Here is a 17,338-nt window from a genome sequence, read left to right on the forward strand (position 1 = left end):
TTACTGTCGTCGCTCCGACCGAGAGCACCTTTTTTCCAAAGGCGTCCTGCCTCCTAGCCTCGCTTTCCGGTGGCGTTGAACATTTTTGCTGCACCCTGGCCTTCCTAGCCGCTGCCGCCGACACAACCGAGTCAGACAGAGGCTGTGATGTTAGACATTTTGGAGTGGACTCCGGAGCTTTAAACTTTTTCTCGATCCGTCCCTTTATGGCTGGCTCCGAGAACGGATGGCGCATCATCTTGAGACCTTCTTGCCACACGTGGTCCAGGATTGGGATGGCAAATACCGATTTTCTCCTTTGACCCATGTGGTCAAAAAGGAAACAGTCTTTCTTCTGCTCCTCAGGAATCAAGCCGAACTCGGAACAAGCTTTTCCCATCATTGCATGGAAGGCTCCCACATCATCCGGGGGAGATGGCTGTGTCTGGCTCCTCGTAGACTCTAACTCTACATCCGAATTCCATGTTGGGTCCCTCAACGGTGACAGGGAGATGTCTGACCCCGAGTCACCCAGTATAGAGTCGGACTCCGACAGCTCACCCTCCTCCTGTGCTCGAGGACGATCTTTTACTGCCTGAGGAGTCGATGGGTTTTTAGTCGTCGAGCGAGCCGCACAGGTTTGCTCGTCGACAGGAGGTACGGAAAACGGTGACGACGAAGTCCCAGGTTGAGGGATCTGCGTATCCAGCCGTTGCAGGAGCTTCTGAAGAGTATTAAGCACATCCAGAGACAAAACTGCCTGGGGGTTCAATAACGTTGATGATATAGGTACCATACCCCCACTCGCACTCGTCGTCGTCGACGTGGAAGGCCGTAAGCCTAAATCCGATGGCTGCAGAACCGTGTCACCTTCTCCTTCCGCCGAGCAGGCCGTGTCTGGCTGCAGTAAGACCTCAGGGGGGATCGGGTCATAGACCTCTGGCAGCCAAGCCATAGACTGAGTCTCCGTCGACGAAGGAATCCCAACCGCTGCTGCCTGAACGGTAATAGGCATCGTCAATGACACCGAGGTCGACGAGCACGTCGTCGTCGTCGAGCCCTTAGACTTCGTCGTCGATTTCGATGCCGACTTCCCGGCTGAAGCATCTCGACTCATGGAAGACCTGGGACGGTCCCCTGAGGAGGATTTTGACAGCGCTAGCCTCTCCGTCTTAGATGATGAGGAGGAGGGCTTTTTATGTGATGAGGAAGATCCAGCATGTTTCCTCTTATGCTTGTCCTCAGTGCGAATTTCCGCTGGCCGTACCTTTTTCGATGGAGGCTCCGACTTGCTCCTGGAGGCCGTGGAGCCAACTTCCGAAGCCGGGTAGGCACCCGCTCCGTCATTAAGCCAGTCGACCAGCCTTCTTTTACGGTCCTTAAGGGTTTTTTGGGAGAAACCCTGGCATATCTCACATGTATCCGCCGTGTGGTGCGGGTGGAGACAGTAGATACAGTCCATGTGGCCGTCTCCTTCATAAACTTTTTTGAGGCCACATGTTGCACACGGGCGAAATAACGCTTTTCCAGACATAATTCTCCAGAATTTGAACTTCGCCGAAGCGAAACAGAAAAAACAACCTAGTTTTCACTAGTAGTAAACACGAGGATCCCACTACTTTGAAAGACGGTTGAAATCTGAGGGAGCGCGGGGGCGGGGCCTGTATTTATATCATGACGTCCTGACGGTACGGGCACGCATGATACAAAACGAGGTGGATAGGACGCATAAGCGTCGAAAAAGTTTTCCTACGGGAAAGGGTCTATATAATGTACCGGGGATTCCCAGCCTGACGACGGGGAATATTCTAAGCATGTGAATCCATGAAAGATCCAATGCTGGAGAAGGGGCACTTGCCACGGGCCCCCACCTTGGTGGTGTGCCCCACAAGGTTGCCTAAGCTAGAGAAGTCAGGTTCCATTGTAAACCAAACATAAATAGCACAGGTCAGGAAATTGTATGGCATGCTGCTGGGACTAAACCTATTCTGATGTTGACAAATTTTAATCGCTCATAGGCACCATATCAAGCTATGGGTATGGTTAGTGATTGCGATGAGGTGGGCACTACCAAATATTCAGATCTTTCAATACTTTTGGTTTGGTAGAGGGGTGCCAAAAGATGGCTGTGCCCCAGGCCCGGCAGTGCTTAAGATGGCCCTGCTCCTCGGTGACACTGCACATAGGGGGTGCTGGGTGTCACAGAGCAAAACGCAGATGCCTGTATTAAACATAGGGAGCTTACCAGACTCCCTAAAAAACAGTACAAATAAAAATCCCAGTCAGAGAAAAAGAATGAGTAAGTGGTAAAATGGGCACCTCACTCAGGAGATTAAAATCAAGAAAGTCCAACAAAAGTGCTGGGGGGAGGTGGGTCTCACAGAAACTGAACATTCTCCCTCACAGTAAGAAAAGGTTGAAAAGCTCATTATGTAAAAAAGGAAAGACTGGTGTCTAAGAAATAAATTAACTTGCAGGTCAAGAATTAAGTGTGAGGAATCCAATGGTGTCATCACTTCTTTCCCGGTGGTGACCCCTCCCCATGTGGTTAGGGCAGCTGCTACCTGATCCTTACCCTGGGGCTGCTATATGAGGGGGGATCACAAGGGAGGAGACAGCCTCTGGGAGAATATCATGGCACCATCGGACGAGACATGGTATCCCCCCATTTTCTCTTGAGGACGTCCCACCCATACCCAATGCCTTAACAGCATATTGTTCCACCTCCCCTCATCCACTTTTGAAGGGTACTGAAGACCTTCTAACAAGATCTGTATTTAAGCCATCAAAATCTGACTTACTCCCTAAGGCTCAGGAAAACTTCTTCTCAGGCTCTTCCTACGAGTCATTCAGAGCTGACTTACCTTTTGAGAACACAAAGAACACTTACCAGGAATATTTCAGACTTTACATGTAAAACCTCACAAATGGACTACCATTCCCATAACCACAGGAACACTGGGACGAAGATGAGCCGAATAATACAGAGCAGAAAAGACCAAGAGTGCAGGCTGCGCTCTAGTTGTCGTGAGCGCACACCTGTAGCCAGAGATTTAAACAGCAGCTACAGCTGACTGGGGCACCCTGCCTCAGGGAGAAAGCTGCTTCTCTCAGGCTCTCAGGATGGACCGAGAGACTGTGGGGCTGCAGAGACTGCCATGAGCCCTCCGGCTCAAGGAGACAGAAGAGAAAAGCTGACTGTGAGAGGGAACATGCTGCGGGAAATCCAGAAGCCAGTGCAGGGCTCCTGGGTATTCGCAGGTGTTGGGCGGGGGTGCATACCTCATCAGAGCCTGACGGAAAGCAGAAGAACCCAGCAGGAACTGCGAGAGGTAGAGAAGCCAAGGAACGAAGGCAGCAAGACGAGAAAAGACACCAAATGACCACCACCGGCTTGCTGCGGGAAAGGTGTAGTATGACAGCAAAAGCTGGCGAGTCCCCAAAAGGGAAGCTGGGACACTGGGGCATATTGGCAGCCATGCTGCATGCAGATAACTATTGAAGAAGCAAATAAAGTACTTGAAAGAGAAGAGGTCAGTGAGCAAGTGTATATGACATACCTATAAGAACAACCCTGTTAGGATAGTGTACCAGGCAGATACAGGATTAGAAAAAGCAAACATAAAAGCATATCAAGTATGGAAGTGTGTGCAGAATTCACACGAGAAAAGTCCTGGAAGGAAAGTGCAGCAGGGAAATTCAAGTTACAAGTGTTTTTGATCAAGAAAGCCCTGGCAAGAGAGTATACCAGACAAGGAAAAACTGAAGATTGCAAGTTTGTTCATTTAAGAAAGCCCTGGCAGGAGAGTATAACAGGCAATTACAAGAGTGTTCATGTGTGAAAGTCCTGGTAGGGAAAACACCAGGCAAGGATAAACTGAACACTGTATATGAAATACATCACCCAAAGGGGTCCTGAGAAGGTTATATCAGGAGTAGCCAAAGGCTGTGTGAACCCAAAAAGAAGCGGAGTGAAAACCTGGCAGGAGAGTACACCAGGCATCCTAACAAGATAAAGAGCCAAGATGCTTTGTGTACCATTTGTGTTGTGGATCAGGAGACACTCATCAAACTGATATCTCTGAACCTACAGCAGATGGAAGAGAAATCCAGGGGAAGGGAACCACCCTCTGGAACAAGGAACTCTATCCTTCTAGAACTTTTGTTTTGGAGCTATACATTTTCCTTTTTGAATAATATTTATAAAGCACTCTTGGCCAAAGACATTAACTTTTTCACCTTAGAGTTTATTTTGTTAGAGTGTGAGGGAACTATGCGCACAGGACAGTTTTGCTTTAGACATTCTGACCTTGACAGACCCTTAGTTTTGGTTTTAGGCAGGGAAACCCCTCGAGAGCAGGGACAGAGAGGCATTTCCCCACCCCTTTTTTCTTTAATAAAAGTCTTTGACCAAAGCCATAACTCCCTTCTGTACGAGTCTCATTCCTGGCTCTTCACATAAGCCAGTCTAAACTTTGAAAATAAGTAGTCCCAATAAAATAAAAATATATAAGAGTGACCGGTAAAAATATGAGATGATGGAAACTTGCAACTGTTTCATAAGAGAATAGGTCTGTAGTACTGAAGAAACCAACTAGTTTCAAGAGATATTGTCTCTAGAGTTAGTGAAATAGAAAAGTATGTTGATCATTAGCAGGGTTTATACTTTTTGTAATCAGTGAGATCGTTGGCACACACTCGATTGCAGCATCTTGCCTTCAATACGGCCTTGAACACCAACAGAAAGTTTTAAAAAAAGGATTGGTAAATACACTTTTTCCCTTATCCATTTACAGATTACTCTCTAAATTTGCTTCCTTACTCATCTGGTGATATAGGTACACACCTCTTGGAGTTTATAGTCTAGCCAGGTCAGTTCCACTGCAGGCATGGAGGCCAAGTCGATGAAATTCTCATCTTGTTCAGTCACTTCCAGACTTGAACGTTTTCTAGCAATCTCCTAAAACATGGGTGAAGAATGCAATAAAACAATAAATCAAACAGTTTGAAAAAAATGGAATACACACATTTTGCTTGCCCAGAAATCCTATACTCATTCATCAGAATTACACTATATTTTAGAGGCCTGTATTGCAACAACTTGCATGACTTGGTGCTTTTACCTGCAATCTCACATCTGATCTGAAGGACACTACTCTAAGGTCAGAATGATGATTTCACTGTTGCAGTATTTATCAAGATTAAGGGCTATGGGTCACTTGTAAGCCAGTTTGGTGAGTAACAGTTCAGAGTGCCTCTCGTCTACAAGGTATGCACAATCATATGAATACATCTCTCTCTATATAAATATACATCATCATACTAATCCTCAGAAATTGTCAATGGAGCAAATTAAGAGATGCCCTTGAGAATTTCAGATTTTTGCATGATCCCTTTAACCGGATTCACAAAGCCTAAAACTGGAGAAAATCCAGAGCTGCCTGGAGCATCTTTGTTATACTCATGCTATGCATCCCATGCTTTGCTCCAGTTTTAGCATTTCTATTCAGGTATAAGGCAGCAGGGGCAAATCTAAGATGTTCACCGGCATCTATCAATGCTCTCCATAACAAATCTTTGAGAATCAGGCCCCATGTGTGTGCAGCAGTGGCTATAAGAAGGATATTGGATTATAATATTCTATTCCCATCTACAAAGCAACAATTCCATGCAAAAATATAAATCATACACACATTGTAAATTAAAATGAAACTGGACCATGGGACCGTCTAATTAAAATATGTGCAAAATGCTGCACCTACTTAAATGATTGCTTAAAATATCCAAAAGTTGAATGCAAAATACCTGTGTCTCTTCTTCTGCGTTCAGCTGCAGATTAGAATCGGAATCTGAGGTCCACAGGGGCATTTTCTTTAAAAAATCGTTTTCTGACAAAACCGTACTCGCCAAACTTAAAAAGAGTTTTTTACCATGTTCATCTGATCCGTCCATATTTGGATGTCCTGAAATCCTGAAACAGATTATTGTAAGAAGTTGTTTCAGAACTTGAATTTGGATGGGCATGGAAATTAGGTGTGTAATACCTTTTATTGAAATCTCTTTTGTTAAGTGTAGTATATGTTTTGCCCTTTTGCTGAACACTTTTCCCAGTCGTATTTAAGTGGCAGGGGCATTCATTCTATTCTACGGCTCATATGACTGTTCACGTTCTACCATACCCACTCTGGTTCACCTACTGTCTCTTAGATTGCTCATAACTAGTATGTTCATTTATTTTATCTTGAGTTCTTGCAGAAAGCCCAAGCAAGCCTAGGATTTCTTTAGAGCTTTTGATCCAAGAGGTGGCAGTCAGAAAAGAGACGAGGTGATTTTAGAAGACATGAGAAAAATAATGGTTTTGAGGGGAACCACAAAGTGAACATAGTTGTTTTCATGCGTTACCAAGCGTAGGAGCAGGGATGGCAAGACGTAGTCGCAGAGGCATTGTTTATAGAATACATCACCAACTTGAATGAAGAACAAGACTGGTGAGTATAATGTAAGACTAATTGCATATGTGGAATATTGAACTCACAGAACAATATGAGGGAAGAAGATAAACTTCCTCCACAACTAATAGGCAAAACAAGGGTATTACTTGAAAAAGAAAACTAGAAAGATGATGTTGTAAACATGAAAAGTAATAACATACGACTAAAGAAATATGTACTCTGTTCTCGCTCTTTCCCTACAAATACTAACTTTCGCCAACCCCAGATTCTCGGTCTATTATTTAAAATGATGTTCTATGTTCATGTATGATTAGAATTGGAAATTAGTGTTACATAATTCTAAAATAGCCCTGTTTTGAGAAAGGCCCAACAGCCGAAACACATGTTAACTAAAGGGCATTCAAAATACTAACAAAAGGCATTAAGATACAGGACATGTGGTTTAACATACATAATAAACAGACTATTGAGAATCTGATGGCGTTCTGTGCTGCCTGGCGCAACCCAAGACTACTCCAAATTCCCTATTGTCTGCATTTAACTTGGGCCAATTGTCACTCATCCAACAACCCATCTCCATCAGACACTCCCTGAAACGAGTTGACACCTCAGATTGAGAAAGATCAAGCCGGACAATGATCTGAGTGTCGTCGGCATAGGAGTAAAATCAAAGGCTGTTGGAATGGATGACATGAACAAGCGGATGCATGTAGATATTAAACAACATGGGAGACAAGGCATAATCCTAGGGGACCCCACAGGACAAAGAGTGAAACGATGAGCGGAAAAGATGGAGAGAAAGAGATGGACACTTAACAGCCAGAAAGGAGGCAAACCAAAATAATACTAGGCTAGAAAGTTCAGACATGCCAAGGCGGTGCAACATGAGAGAGTGGTCGACCGTATCAAAAGCAGCTGATAGATTTAATAAAATCAGTGCTCCCAATTCCCCCCTGATCAACCGGACAGGCCAAATCGTCCATCACCGAGACCAAGACACTTTCCGTGCCCCAGCCTGGGCAAAAACCTGACTGAAAGGAGTCAAGAAAATTCGAAGTCTCCATGAAGGAGCTAAGAAGAGGAGAGATCAAGGACTCAAGAAGTTTCATAAAGAAGGGATGGAGAGAAATGGGGCAGAAGTTGGCAGAGACAGTAGGGTTAAGTGCAGGTTTTCTTAAGAAAAGGAATGACACGTGGTGTCGCTTAGGCATCGAAGGGGTGGGGGATGACGAGCCCCAAGAATGCCACAGTCGAGGGAACAGTGAGGACATAGGTATTGTCCTAGTTTGGTTTGTTGAGATCTGCATGTGAGAAAGGGTTTAAGCCAGAAGAGTGTTTTTCCTATGAATTTGAACCAGTCCTTCATGCATGAGAGGAAGATGTGATGTTCAACAATGCTGAAAGCTACAAATAGTTTGAGGAGGAAGAGTAGAACTACTTGATTTGAGTATCATTCTTTGAGGAGATATTCCCTGATTTCCAGGAGAGCTGGTAATCTTGAGACCAAGTGAGAAGACTAGGTCCAGGGAGTGACCTCAAATGTGGGTGGGATCACAAGGGTGAAAAAGGAAGATCAGGTTATTGATGCATTTGAGGACTTTGGAGCAGTGTGGGGTATTGCACAGATTTTGAAGTTGCCTAAAAAGATGATGTTTTTGGGGAGCAAAGATATTTCTTCTGGGTGGCACCATAGGACAGAGGTAAAGGATGCCTTACTTTGGGGGGCATCTGTAAATGAAATCAATAACATTTGTTTATTTTATTTATTTATATGGGGAGGAACAATGCTCTTTTGATCGCAAAAGAATGTACCATAGATAAGAAATCAGATTTAACAGGAAGCAGTGAGCTTCTTACAATGGGCAGGTTCCAGTGACATTCTGACCGGGTTGTGGGTACGGGAGTAAATGGAACAGTCACCACGGGGCAATACATGAGTGTAGATTCACAGATTAAGGACAACTAATATTGCACATTTTTAACTGCAGGTAGGCGGTACGGCGTCTGGTGGTAAGGATTTGCCCATGATGAATGAAGTGCTAGAGTAGAGGTAGTAGAAAGTGAGGGACAGAGGCAGGGTGGGGGCGAGTGACACATGATAGCTCAAAGGCAGATGAGAGGTAGGTTAAGACTAACATGGGGCGAGGAGGTGGGTTTGAGTTTGAGGGTCATTGAGTTAATGAGGCCATCTGGCTGTGATATGTTCAAAGGAGACAAAGTGTTTGGAAGGCACAGGCTGAGGAAATGATGGCAACTCCATTTCATCTTTTTCCTATTCGATTTTGATAGATGCAGGAAGAGTTGTCTGGGGAAAGTACATCTAGGAGTCTGATGGTATGGTCAAAGACCCACGTTTCGGTGATAGTGATTATGTTGTTGCAGACCAGGTGGGCAATACGTACTATTTTGCTGAAAATGGACATAGCGTTTAATGGATTGATTCATACTAGGTTAGGCCAGGAATTGCAGATGCTGAGAATGAGGGAGGCACTCAACAATCAGGGAGTCTGAATGGGGTTAACAAATTACCTAAAGTGTTAGTTTAAGGTATCTTTTATATCACACAGAAACACTGGTAAGGAAACACATTTCTTGTAATCTAATTGTTTAAATACAGTAAATGTGTAAACTACAGTAAACCCTAGACAGAAGAACACCCTTTCCCTGTGCAGGGTGCCTGTCCCTAGGAGGGAGGTGATGAGCAGCCTATCTAATAGGGATAGAGAAGAGAGAGCTATCCCTGTGTCTAAAATGTATACTAATATGATTTTTCTTTTTTATTTCTAGAAAGCTTCAAGATTGTTGGAACGAACTACAAAATGGGACTAAGCCCTGTCTACTCACATTCCATTGACATTTCTGTGAGGATGTATTTCCCTGAGGCTCAGGGGGCCCCTTTTCAACTTTTAATCACATTCACAAGAAGTGTGTCAGTGGAGTGTGGGCAGATCGATACATGAAAGATCCCTAATACAGTGAATCACATTGGGTCAATTCAATACATACAGAAAATTGTTTTCATCAACTAAAAGATGTTCATCAGAGTACAGCCAATGAAGGCTCTGGTTGGTTAGAGGGATTGAAATAGGTATGATCCTAGCTAAAGAACAGTTGTAACTAATGTCCAATGGTTTGTAGATTTCAGTGGACCCAAAAAGGGGTTAAAAAAGAGGAGAAGATGGGAGGCTGTTCTCCACTACAACACAGTTCGTTTTTTGTATCCCATGTCTTTTTTTGGAATATCGTCCAATCTAGTGGTCGACTGGTTTGCGTTCTTGCGTATGTCATCTTCTTCAGGACCTCTGATTTTTCTGTATCCTATGGGATCGGCTTGAAATATGGTGGTGATAACCACAACCAACCCAGGGAAAGAAATTAAAGAATATTTCAGCCTGGTTCCGGTAGATATTTCTTAAACTTGCTATTTAGAATTCAATTGCTTCAAATCTGTAGTAATTTAGAGTAAGTCAAACATTTTCTAGATCCATAAGATCACATAATAATTAGATAGGCTGCTCATCACCTCCCTCCTAGGGACAGGCACCCTGCACAGGGAAAGGGTGTTCTTCTGTCTAAGGTTTACGGTAGTTTACACATTTACTGTATTTAAACAAATAAGATTACAAGAAATGTTTTTCCTTACAAGTGTTTTTGTGTGAGAATGAGGGAGGTTCAGAGTCAGGGGAGTGAAAAGGGGAAGAGGCAGAGGGGTTGTGATAGCAGGATGAGTATTTTGACAGGATATTGAGGCATTCAAGAGTGTTCTTGGTTTGACTGCTGCTGATTCCCTTGAAGGATACTAAGGCTTTGAGTGAGCGGTAGTTATAGATGCGAGAGGAGCGTGCCTGTGATCGGGAGTTCTGAAGGTAGGGTTGATAAGTGCAGATTTGACTCGACAGGTACTCTTCTAGTGTTTCTTGAACAGTTGTGAGGAAGGTTCCTGCATGGTGGTTGCGGCTTATGTCCTTATGAAACTGATTCCTTTTTTCAAGGGAGAAATTAGGCATAGCCTTGAAATGGTGATTAAGGTCTTCACCTGGGATTGCATAGTGCTGGAAAAGGAGGGTCAAACATGGGAAGTAACTTCGAAAGTCCTCGGAAAGGCAGAATGCCAAGTCAGCCATGTGACTGGTATGGGAGAGAACTAGTGCTCTTGCAGCTCTCTAAATCTGAGGTGGGCAGCAGAGGGACATGTCACATCGATAAACCCAACAATGCCACATTGTAAAATCTGTCTGCACACAATGAATTGTACTAAGGTAAAACATAGGGATGGAGAGAAGGAAGCATTTCTTTTTACAAGATACAACATTCATGTGATATTCATGTATATAAGTGTATATAAGTGTATGTTAGTTCTTTCACAGGCCAGAAGTGTTCAGGGAAAGGTGATGTAAGATAAGTCTAATGGGAGACCTGTGTTGCTGGGTGGATAGCTCTGCTAAGGCATTTCTGACCGCTGTGCAAACCACATACTTTTATGCTGTGTATGACATTTCTGAGATCTGTTTAACTTCAGGAATAGCTCTACAGTACTCATCATTACTCAGACCTGTGTGCTGTAATAAAAGATAACGCTCCTAACTTCTTAACCGTACATTTTGAGGCTGGTGGTAACAGTAAAAACAGGCAGTATTTTAAATACCACCTGTATTTATTGTCTGCCTGATTATGGACCTGGTGGAGTTAGTGCATTGAATAGTGAATCGAAGTACCGCACATAATCATCACTGCCTTACCATGAGATCAAATGCATACATTTCTTAATCTAAATTTCAACTCCTATCAAGGGGTGAAGGTAAAACTCTATCACCAAGGCATGCAGCTCAATCGACTAATGCTTCCTTTACCAGCATCTGTATTTGACTTCAAAGTCGCAGGTTCGACTCAGTGAGGTCCACTCAGCCCTTCATCCTTCTGAGGTCAATGAAGTGAGTGCCATTGAGTCGGGTAGAGATAATCAACTGTTATCAAGGCCAGGATGCCCCACTGGGGTTAACGCGCGCTCTATAAATACACTTACATTAGTGTACTTCCCCTTAATGCAGCGAAAAAGCTTTTGCATGGGCACAATCAAAGGGGGTGGAAAGGTGGACATCTCTGATAACTATTGTTGGACAACTTTTGCCACATAATCCACAAAGTCAGAATTTAAAATTAAGTGCATTAAAACAAAATATTCAGTAGCAGCTAGAAGCACTGCTGCATGCAATACATTTCCATCCTAAGAATTTGGGGGCAGGGATTTAAAAAGAATTGCAAAAATAAAGGGCGTGGATTTTCACCAAATCTGTACTGACGCACTTGAAGTAATGTTGTAAGTATCCTCAGAGGAACTAACTTTGTCAAAGCCAAAAGTATTAAAGACTGAGTTAGCCAAGCCAAGAGTCCACCCTATGACCCTCCAGTTTGCATTCAGGTCTCAGCATCAAAAAACAAAAGTTTGTTTTTTGATAATACTTTTGCTTAACTGATTTCAAACTCCCTATTCATTAATAGGCACTTACATACAACCAGACCCTGAGATCCTACGACGACATCCGGCCAGAACCCAAACAATACATGAAGAAAAAAACTGGGTGGATCAGCATTTTCCTGCTTAGCCGTGAAACTATGGAACTACCTTCCCAGGGAAATACAAACTATGGAGGACCATAAAAAACTCAGAAAACCTCTTAAAACCTGGCTCTTCAGGTCCGAACACAATGAAACCGACTGAACAGCATCCGCACAACTCGTAACAGGCTAAGTACTGGAAAAAGGAAAAGTAGGCCGAAAACAATCGAGAAATGAAGGATAAAACTGGGAGAGAGACATTAAACACAAATGGCCCCTAAAGAGGAACTACTAAGAAACAAGAGAAGCTGGTATGCCCGATACGATTAGGCAAGGGAAGGAGACTCAAGGGAAACCAGGTGAAGGAAAATCAGAAAAGAGAGACTCTCCGCCTAGGCGTGCCTGCAGTGAGGGCCAACAAGTGAACAAGAATAATGCACTAGACCCTCCCCAATAGATAATAGACAAGGGTATGGAGGAAGACAATTTACCGTTCCCTGTGGATTCCCCTTAGGTCAGTGAACACATCACCTAGCTAAAATAGGGCTTGTACTAAGAAATCAGACAGCATAACGAATTCCGGAGAAGCAAAGCATTCATGACCGCTGCAGTGACAATTAAGGTAAATCCCGTAAAGGGCAACTAGGAGGGAGACAAACATCACGACTGCCACAGGTGATGCACTTAGATGAATTTCATGGGTAGGAAATGTGCCGCGCTTGGTTGGATGTCAGGGTTAGGGAATCTGACGCACTTAGGTGGATTTCAGGGGTAGGCAATGTGATGAATTTATATGGATTTTCAGGGGGTCAGGGGTGTGACACACTCGGATTGATTCCTGGTGTGGGAGGCGTGACACACATGGATGGATTTCAGGGGTGGGAGATGTGGCACAGTTGGGTGAATTTCAGGGGTGGGAGATGTGATGCACTTGGATGGATTTTCAAGGGGGAGGTGTGACACACATGGATTGATTCCTGGGGTTGGGGGAGTGGTGCACTTGGGCTTAGTTTCAGGAGGGGGTGTGGCACACTTGGGTGGATTCCTAGGGTGGGAAGATGTGGTGCACTTGGGTGGATTTCAGGGGTGGGAGGTGTGCAGCACTTTCATGGATTTCCAGGACTTTCACCAGCAATCGATACTAATAAATTCACTCCTCTGCATACACCTCTCAAACTCTGGACTTAACACAACCAGACCGCTACAGGACCACAATCCGCAAATACTTCACAACACCAAAACAAACCACACAATCTCGCACAACAGCACATGGCGGCCAACTTCCGAAAATCACATTTATGCTCAGTGAACAGTGTTTCCGAACAGCACATCACAGCTCTCTTGCTCTTTTCCCGCTGAACCCTACTAACTACCCACCCTGCCTCCTTGCATTACAGATCCACCTGAGCACCTGGAGACCGCACAAGTGGTATTGATGCGCAGTATAAAAACCTTTAACATTAACATACAGCCCTGATAGTGACAGGTTCAGGCAGATAGTACAGAGTTAATTAAGCACTCGTCTCAGACAATGGGCCAGCTTGCAGTAGGCAGGTTTGAATTTTGGCTTGGCCAACTCAACCTCCTTCATTCTTTGAAGATGAATAAATTGAGTGACAAACCTGGCATGAAGCACTGTACGAAACATGTTTTTAATGTTAACAATGTTTTGCATAGCACTTTCTCACATATAAATGTCCCTGGCTTACATTGTAAGTAACAGGTGTTATTACTCAACCGAAGCCTGAAGGAAGTCATATTTGCCACACCGAAAGGATAATGTAGCCTTAATATCATTAGGGTATTTATTGAGCGTGGCTCTAGCTCTGGGCAGAAACAGGGCACTTTACAATCATAGGGGGAGGGGGGACAAAGTGAGGCAAGCAGAGAGTAAGGAGCTAACAACAGGGGAGGGCAGGCAATTGACAGCAAGGGATCTACAAGCAACCAGTGGAGGAAACAATGGGGACCAGATCACCAACTCTCATGTAGGGTGGGAAGTGGAGGGTGTGTGTACCTAGGTGTTAGGTAGGAGGCATTCCTTGAAGAGGATGTCTTGAGCTCTTTCCTAAACAGTAGAAGCAATGGGGCGAGCCTGAGGTTGACAGGGATGAGGTTCCAGAGTGCTGGGGAGTAGACAGAGAAGGCCTGTTTTTGAATTCTTCCTTGCTGCACTGGCAGAGTTCAAGACTGCACATACCCCTACTTCTGGTGGATTGAAGGTCTCCAGAGATGCTGAGTTTCTCAGTGAGGTTGCTTGCAGACGTCAGGGTGATAGCCCTATAGATTATGCAACCGATTTTTAAGATGATACAGGTTTCCATCGGGAGCCAGTGCAATTCGATAAGGGTCGGTGATGTGGTTGAAATTGCAGGGTCCTTTGAGACCGCCGAGGGCCAAAGCGATAATAACCCTCCCTCGATCTATAAGGCTATTACCACATACTGGTAATAGCAATAAAGGTTTTCGGGGTTGTGGTTGCAAAGAACAGAGGTGTTTTGTTGAAAAAAACATTGCCTAGAATTGCATTGTTGCTTCCCCTGTCTGCTTTTGCATACAGAATGTTCAGAATGAAGTCAATACCAGTAGTTATTGACTGCACTCTAAATATTCTGATTGGCTGAGATTAGGTCAATAACGATCTCCCTGTGCAAATTAATTTTATTCATTCTAATGGAAAATGATGTGTTGCAAAAATGTAAATGATGCATTCTTTGTCATATTTTCCCTTCAGAGTATTACAAAACAAATAATTTTACTCCAAATGTATTATGATCATTATTAGGGTATTTATTGATCGTGGATCTAGCTTTGAGAAGAAAACGAGCGCTTTACAAGCCATATGGGGAAGCACACAGGTAGTGAAGCAGTGGTACAAGGAAGCGAGGATCTAACAACAGAGAAGGCGGAAGGGTAGGCAATTTGGCAGCAAGGGATCTACACGCAAGCAAGGGAGGAAACAGCTGGGAGCAGATTGCTCCATTCCATGAAGAGGAAGGTATATATGGAACATATTAAGTAATCCTAAATGTGGGATGCTAATGGCATCTGGTGGGCAAGAGCAGCATTTTCACACATCACCTTTTTCTTCAGATTAATCACACAGGGAGATCAGATCGGGGAGCCCTGGCAGGGCCCCGGCTCGAGAGTAATTTCTGGACCTCTGCAGGGCTGAGCACCAGCCCACTCACTGATCGGGCTTAGTTCCTAATAAGGATATACAAATATGATCACTTTTTTCTGCTTGCCGCACATGCTGCATCGTAGCATTCTATAGCTCCCATTAGCTAGACCTAACTATTGACAGACAGCTGAATTTGTCCACTCATAACATTTTCAGCTTAAAGTGCTGCACTGGTGAATGCCTACATTCCCTCATTTTACAAAGTCCACCTCATGTAAGACTTTAGGCCTGAACCACAGAAGTATGTTGGTAGCAACGACTGAGCAGCCAGGCTTGTCCTAGGAGGGAGAGAGCACTGCAGGTGGTATAGGCCCAAAGAAACACTGTCACACTAAAGTCATATACATACTAAGGTAAAGGTAAATTCTTTAGAAAGTTAAGTACTATGATACACAATAAACAACATAAAAAACAATGCAATATTGAAAGTAAGTAAATCACATTTGTACTACTTTTAGAATGGCAGTATAGAATTCAAAGGTGAGTAAAATATTTGTAATAACTTTTCAGAATATCTGTTTCAATATCTCCTAGGTCTCCAGGAGATTTGGATAAGTTCAAAACCCTTCTGCGAGGGATACACCTGCTACCTGAATCCAGCAAAAACAGGTGTTGTAGGCGGGTCTGTTGACACTGATAAAAGTGGGAAAAGGGTTAACTGTGAAGCAGGTGCAAAACCCCTCCCCCACATACAATTGTTGATGCAAGAGACAGAGGGGAAGGAACTGATGATATTGTTCAATTTGTACTCTAATGTGATGATGTGTGGGGACGGTAATTTCTCGACAGGGTAATGAGGATGCTGGATGAGATCTACGTCTTGTGGAACAAACCACATGTTGTCATTTGTGGTGACTTGGACATCAAATGTCTGGATTATTTAGGGGTACCTATGAGGGGCGAGACCCTCTCTAAGCAGGGTCACCAGTGGATGAGCGACCTTGGTGACAGAGGTTTATTGATGTTAAACGGTCAGATCAATGGAGATGTCCCAGGGCAGACTACATGGGCAAGGGGCGAGCGTAAAGCCCATTTGGAGTATTGGTTTGTGTCTCTAAATATTCGGCACCGGATTGAGTCACTTAGGGTGGTCCATAAGAGTTGTAGTGATCATAAACTGCTGGAAGTAAGATACATGGGGCCTCATAACGACCCTGTCGGTCTGGAAAGAACGGTGGTGGTAATACGAGTCTGGTGGTAACCTGCCGGTTTTTCCAGCTCAGTTACCGCCGGACTCGTAATGAGGCCCAAGGTGAAAATGGAAAAGCCTCAAAAAATAGAAGGCACTATTCACGTTTCCCAGGAAAGAAACCGGGTGAAGGTTAAACCTAGAGATGTCCCCAGGATTATTGAAAATTTCAGCCAACATCTTGAAACAGCCATGGATGGGTTTGAATATGCATGGCTTTTGACTAAGTTTGAGCAAATTGAATAAAGTCATGAGAGAGGGGACTTTAAACAAATTCATAAATACAATCTGGAGGTGGTGGCAGCAAAAAGATTGCTAAGGGCAGATTTGGGGAAACTGAAAAAGGTGGGTGCGGAAGAGAGTAGAACAAATATTAAAAACGTCAGCAGAAGTTTAAGAACTGGCTGAAGACTGTATGTAAAAAGAACAGTTGCTACTTGTGGGAACTGCTAAATCATAATGGGAAGTTCCAAGAGGCAGTGAATCAATTCAGTGGAGGAAATGGCATGGATTGGTCATTACGCAGCCTTGTTTGCCAAGGTGGACCTTGGGAAAGAAGTGGGAAACTTGACGGGTTCTGATAAATGGTTCATAGCTTGGGATCAAGAGGATATTGTATGCATGATCAAGAAGTTTAACTCCTCCCTGGTCCGGACGTGCTTACTACCAGATGCTGAAATCCCAGAGCATTCAGTGGAATTTGCCAATCTATTTTTCGGGCAAATAGTGACGGCGAAGGCAGTCCTAGAATCATGGAAGTCAGCAATGATCGTCCCGATTTTCAAAAAGGGCGATAGGGAGGATCCGAGCAAATATCGCCCTATCACCCTCCTGGGTATCTTGGGGAAGTTCTTTGCGCCCCTACTCCTGGGAAAATTGAAAACATGGGCTATGGAAATTGGGAAAATGGAACCGTGCCAAACAGGCTTTGTGAAGGGAGTGGGGAGTAATTTAATACATTTCTTCTAAGTCTGTTAA

General features: G+C 44.0%; 1 protein-coding gene across 1 annotated transcript in view; it reads right to left on the reverse strand.

Annotated features, from left to right (window-relative positions):
- CFAP43 (cilia and flagella associated protein 43) overlaps positions 1 to 17,338 on the reverse strand; it is a 1,012,780-nt gene that overhangs the window by 478,078 nt on the left and 517,364 nt on the right. Inside the window, exons 17-18 of the mRNA XM_069611745.1 lie at positions 5,785 to 5,950; positions 4,826 to 4,939 (exon numbers count right to left, since the gene is read on the reverse strand). Coding sequence (XP_069467846.1) covers positions 4,826 to 4,939; positions 5,785 to 5,950 — 280 coding nt within the window. The remainder of the gene's footprint in view (positions 1 to 4,825; positions 4,940 to 5,784; positions 5,951 to 17,338) is intronic.

Source organism: Ambystoma mexicanum, chromosome 8 (genome assembly GCF_040938575.1).
Source record: "Ambystoma mexicanum isolate Mex_15411 chromosome 8, UKY_AmexF1_1, whole genome shotgun sequence".
NCBI classification, from domain to species: domain Eukaryota; kingdom Metazoa; phylum Chordata; class Amphibia; order Caudata; family Ambystomatidae; genus Ambystoma; species Ambystoma mexicanum.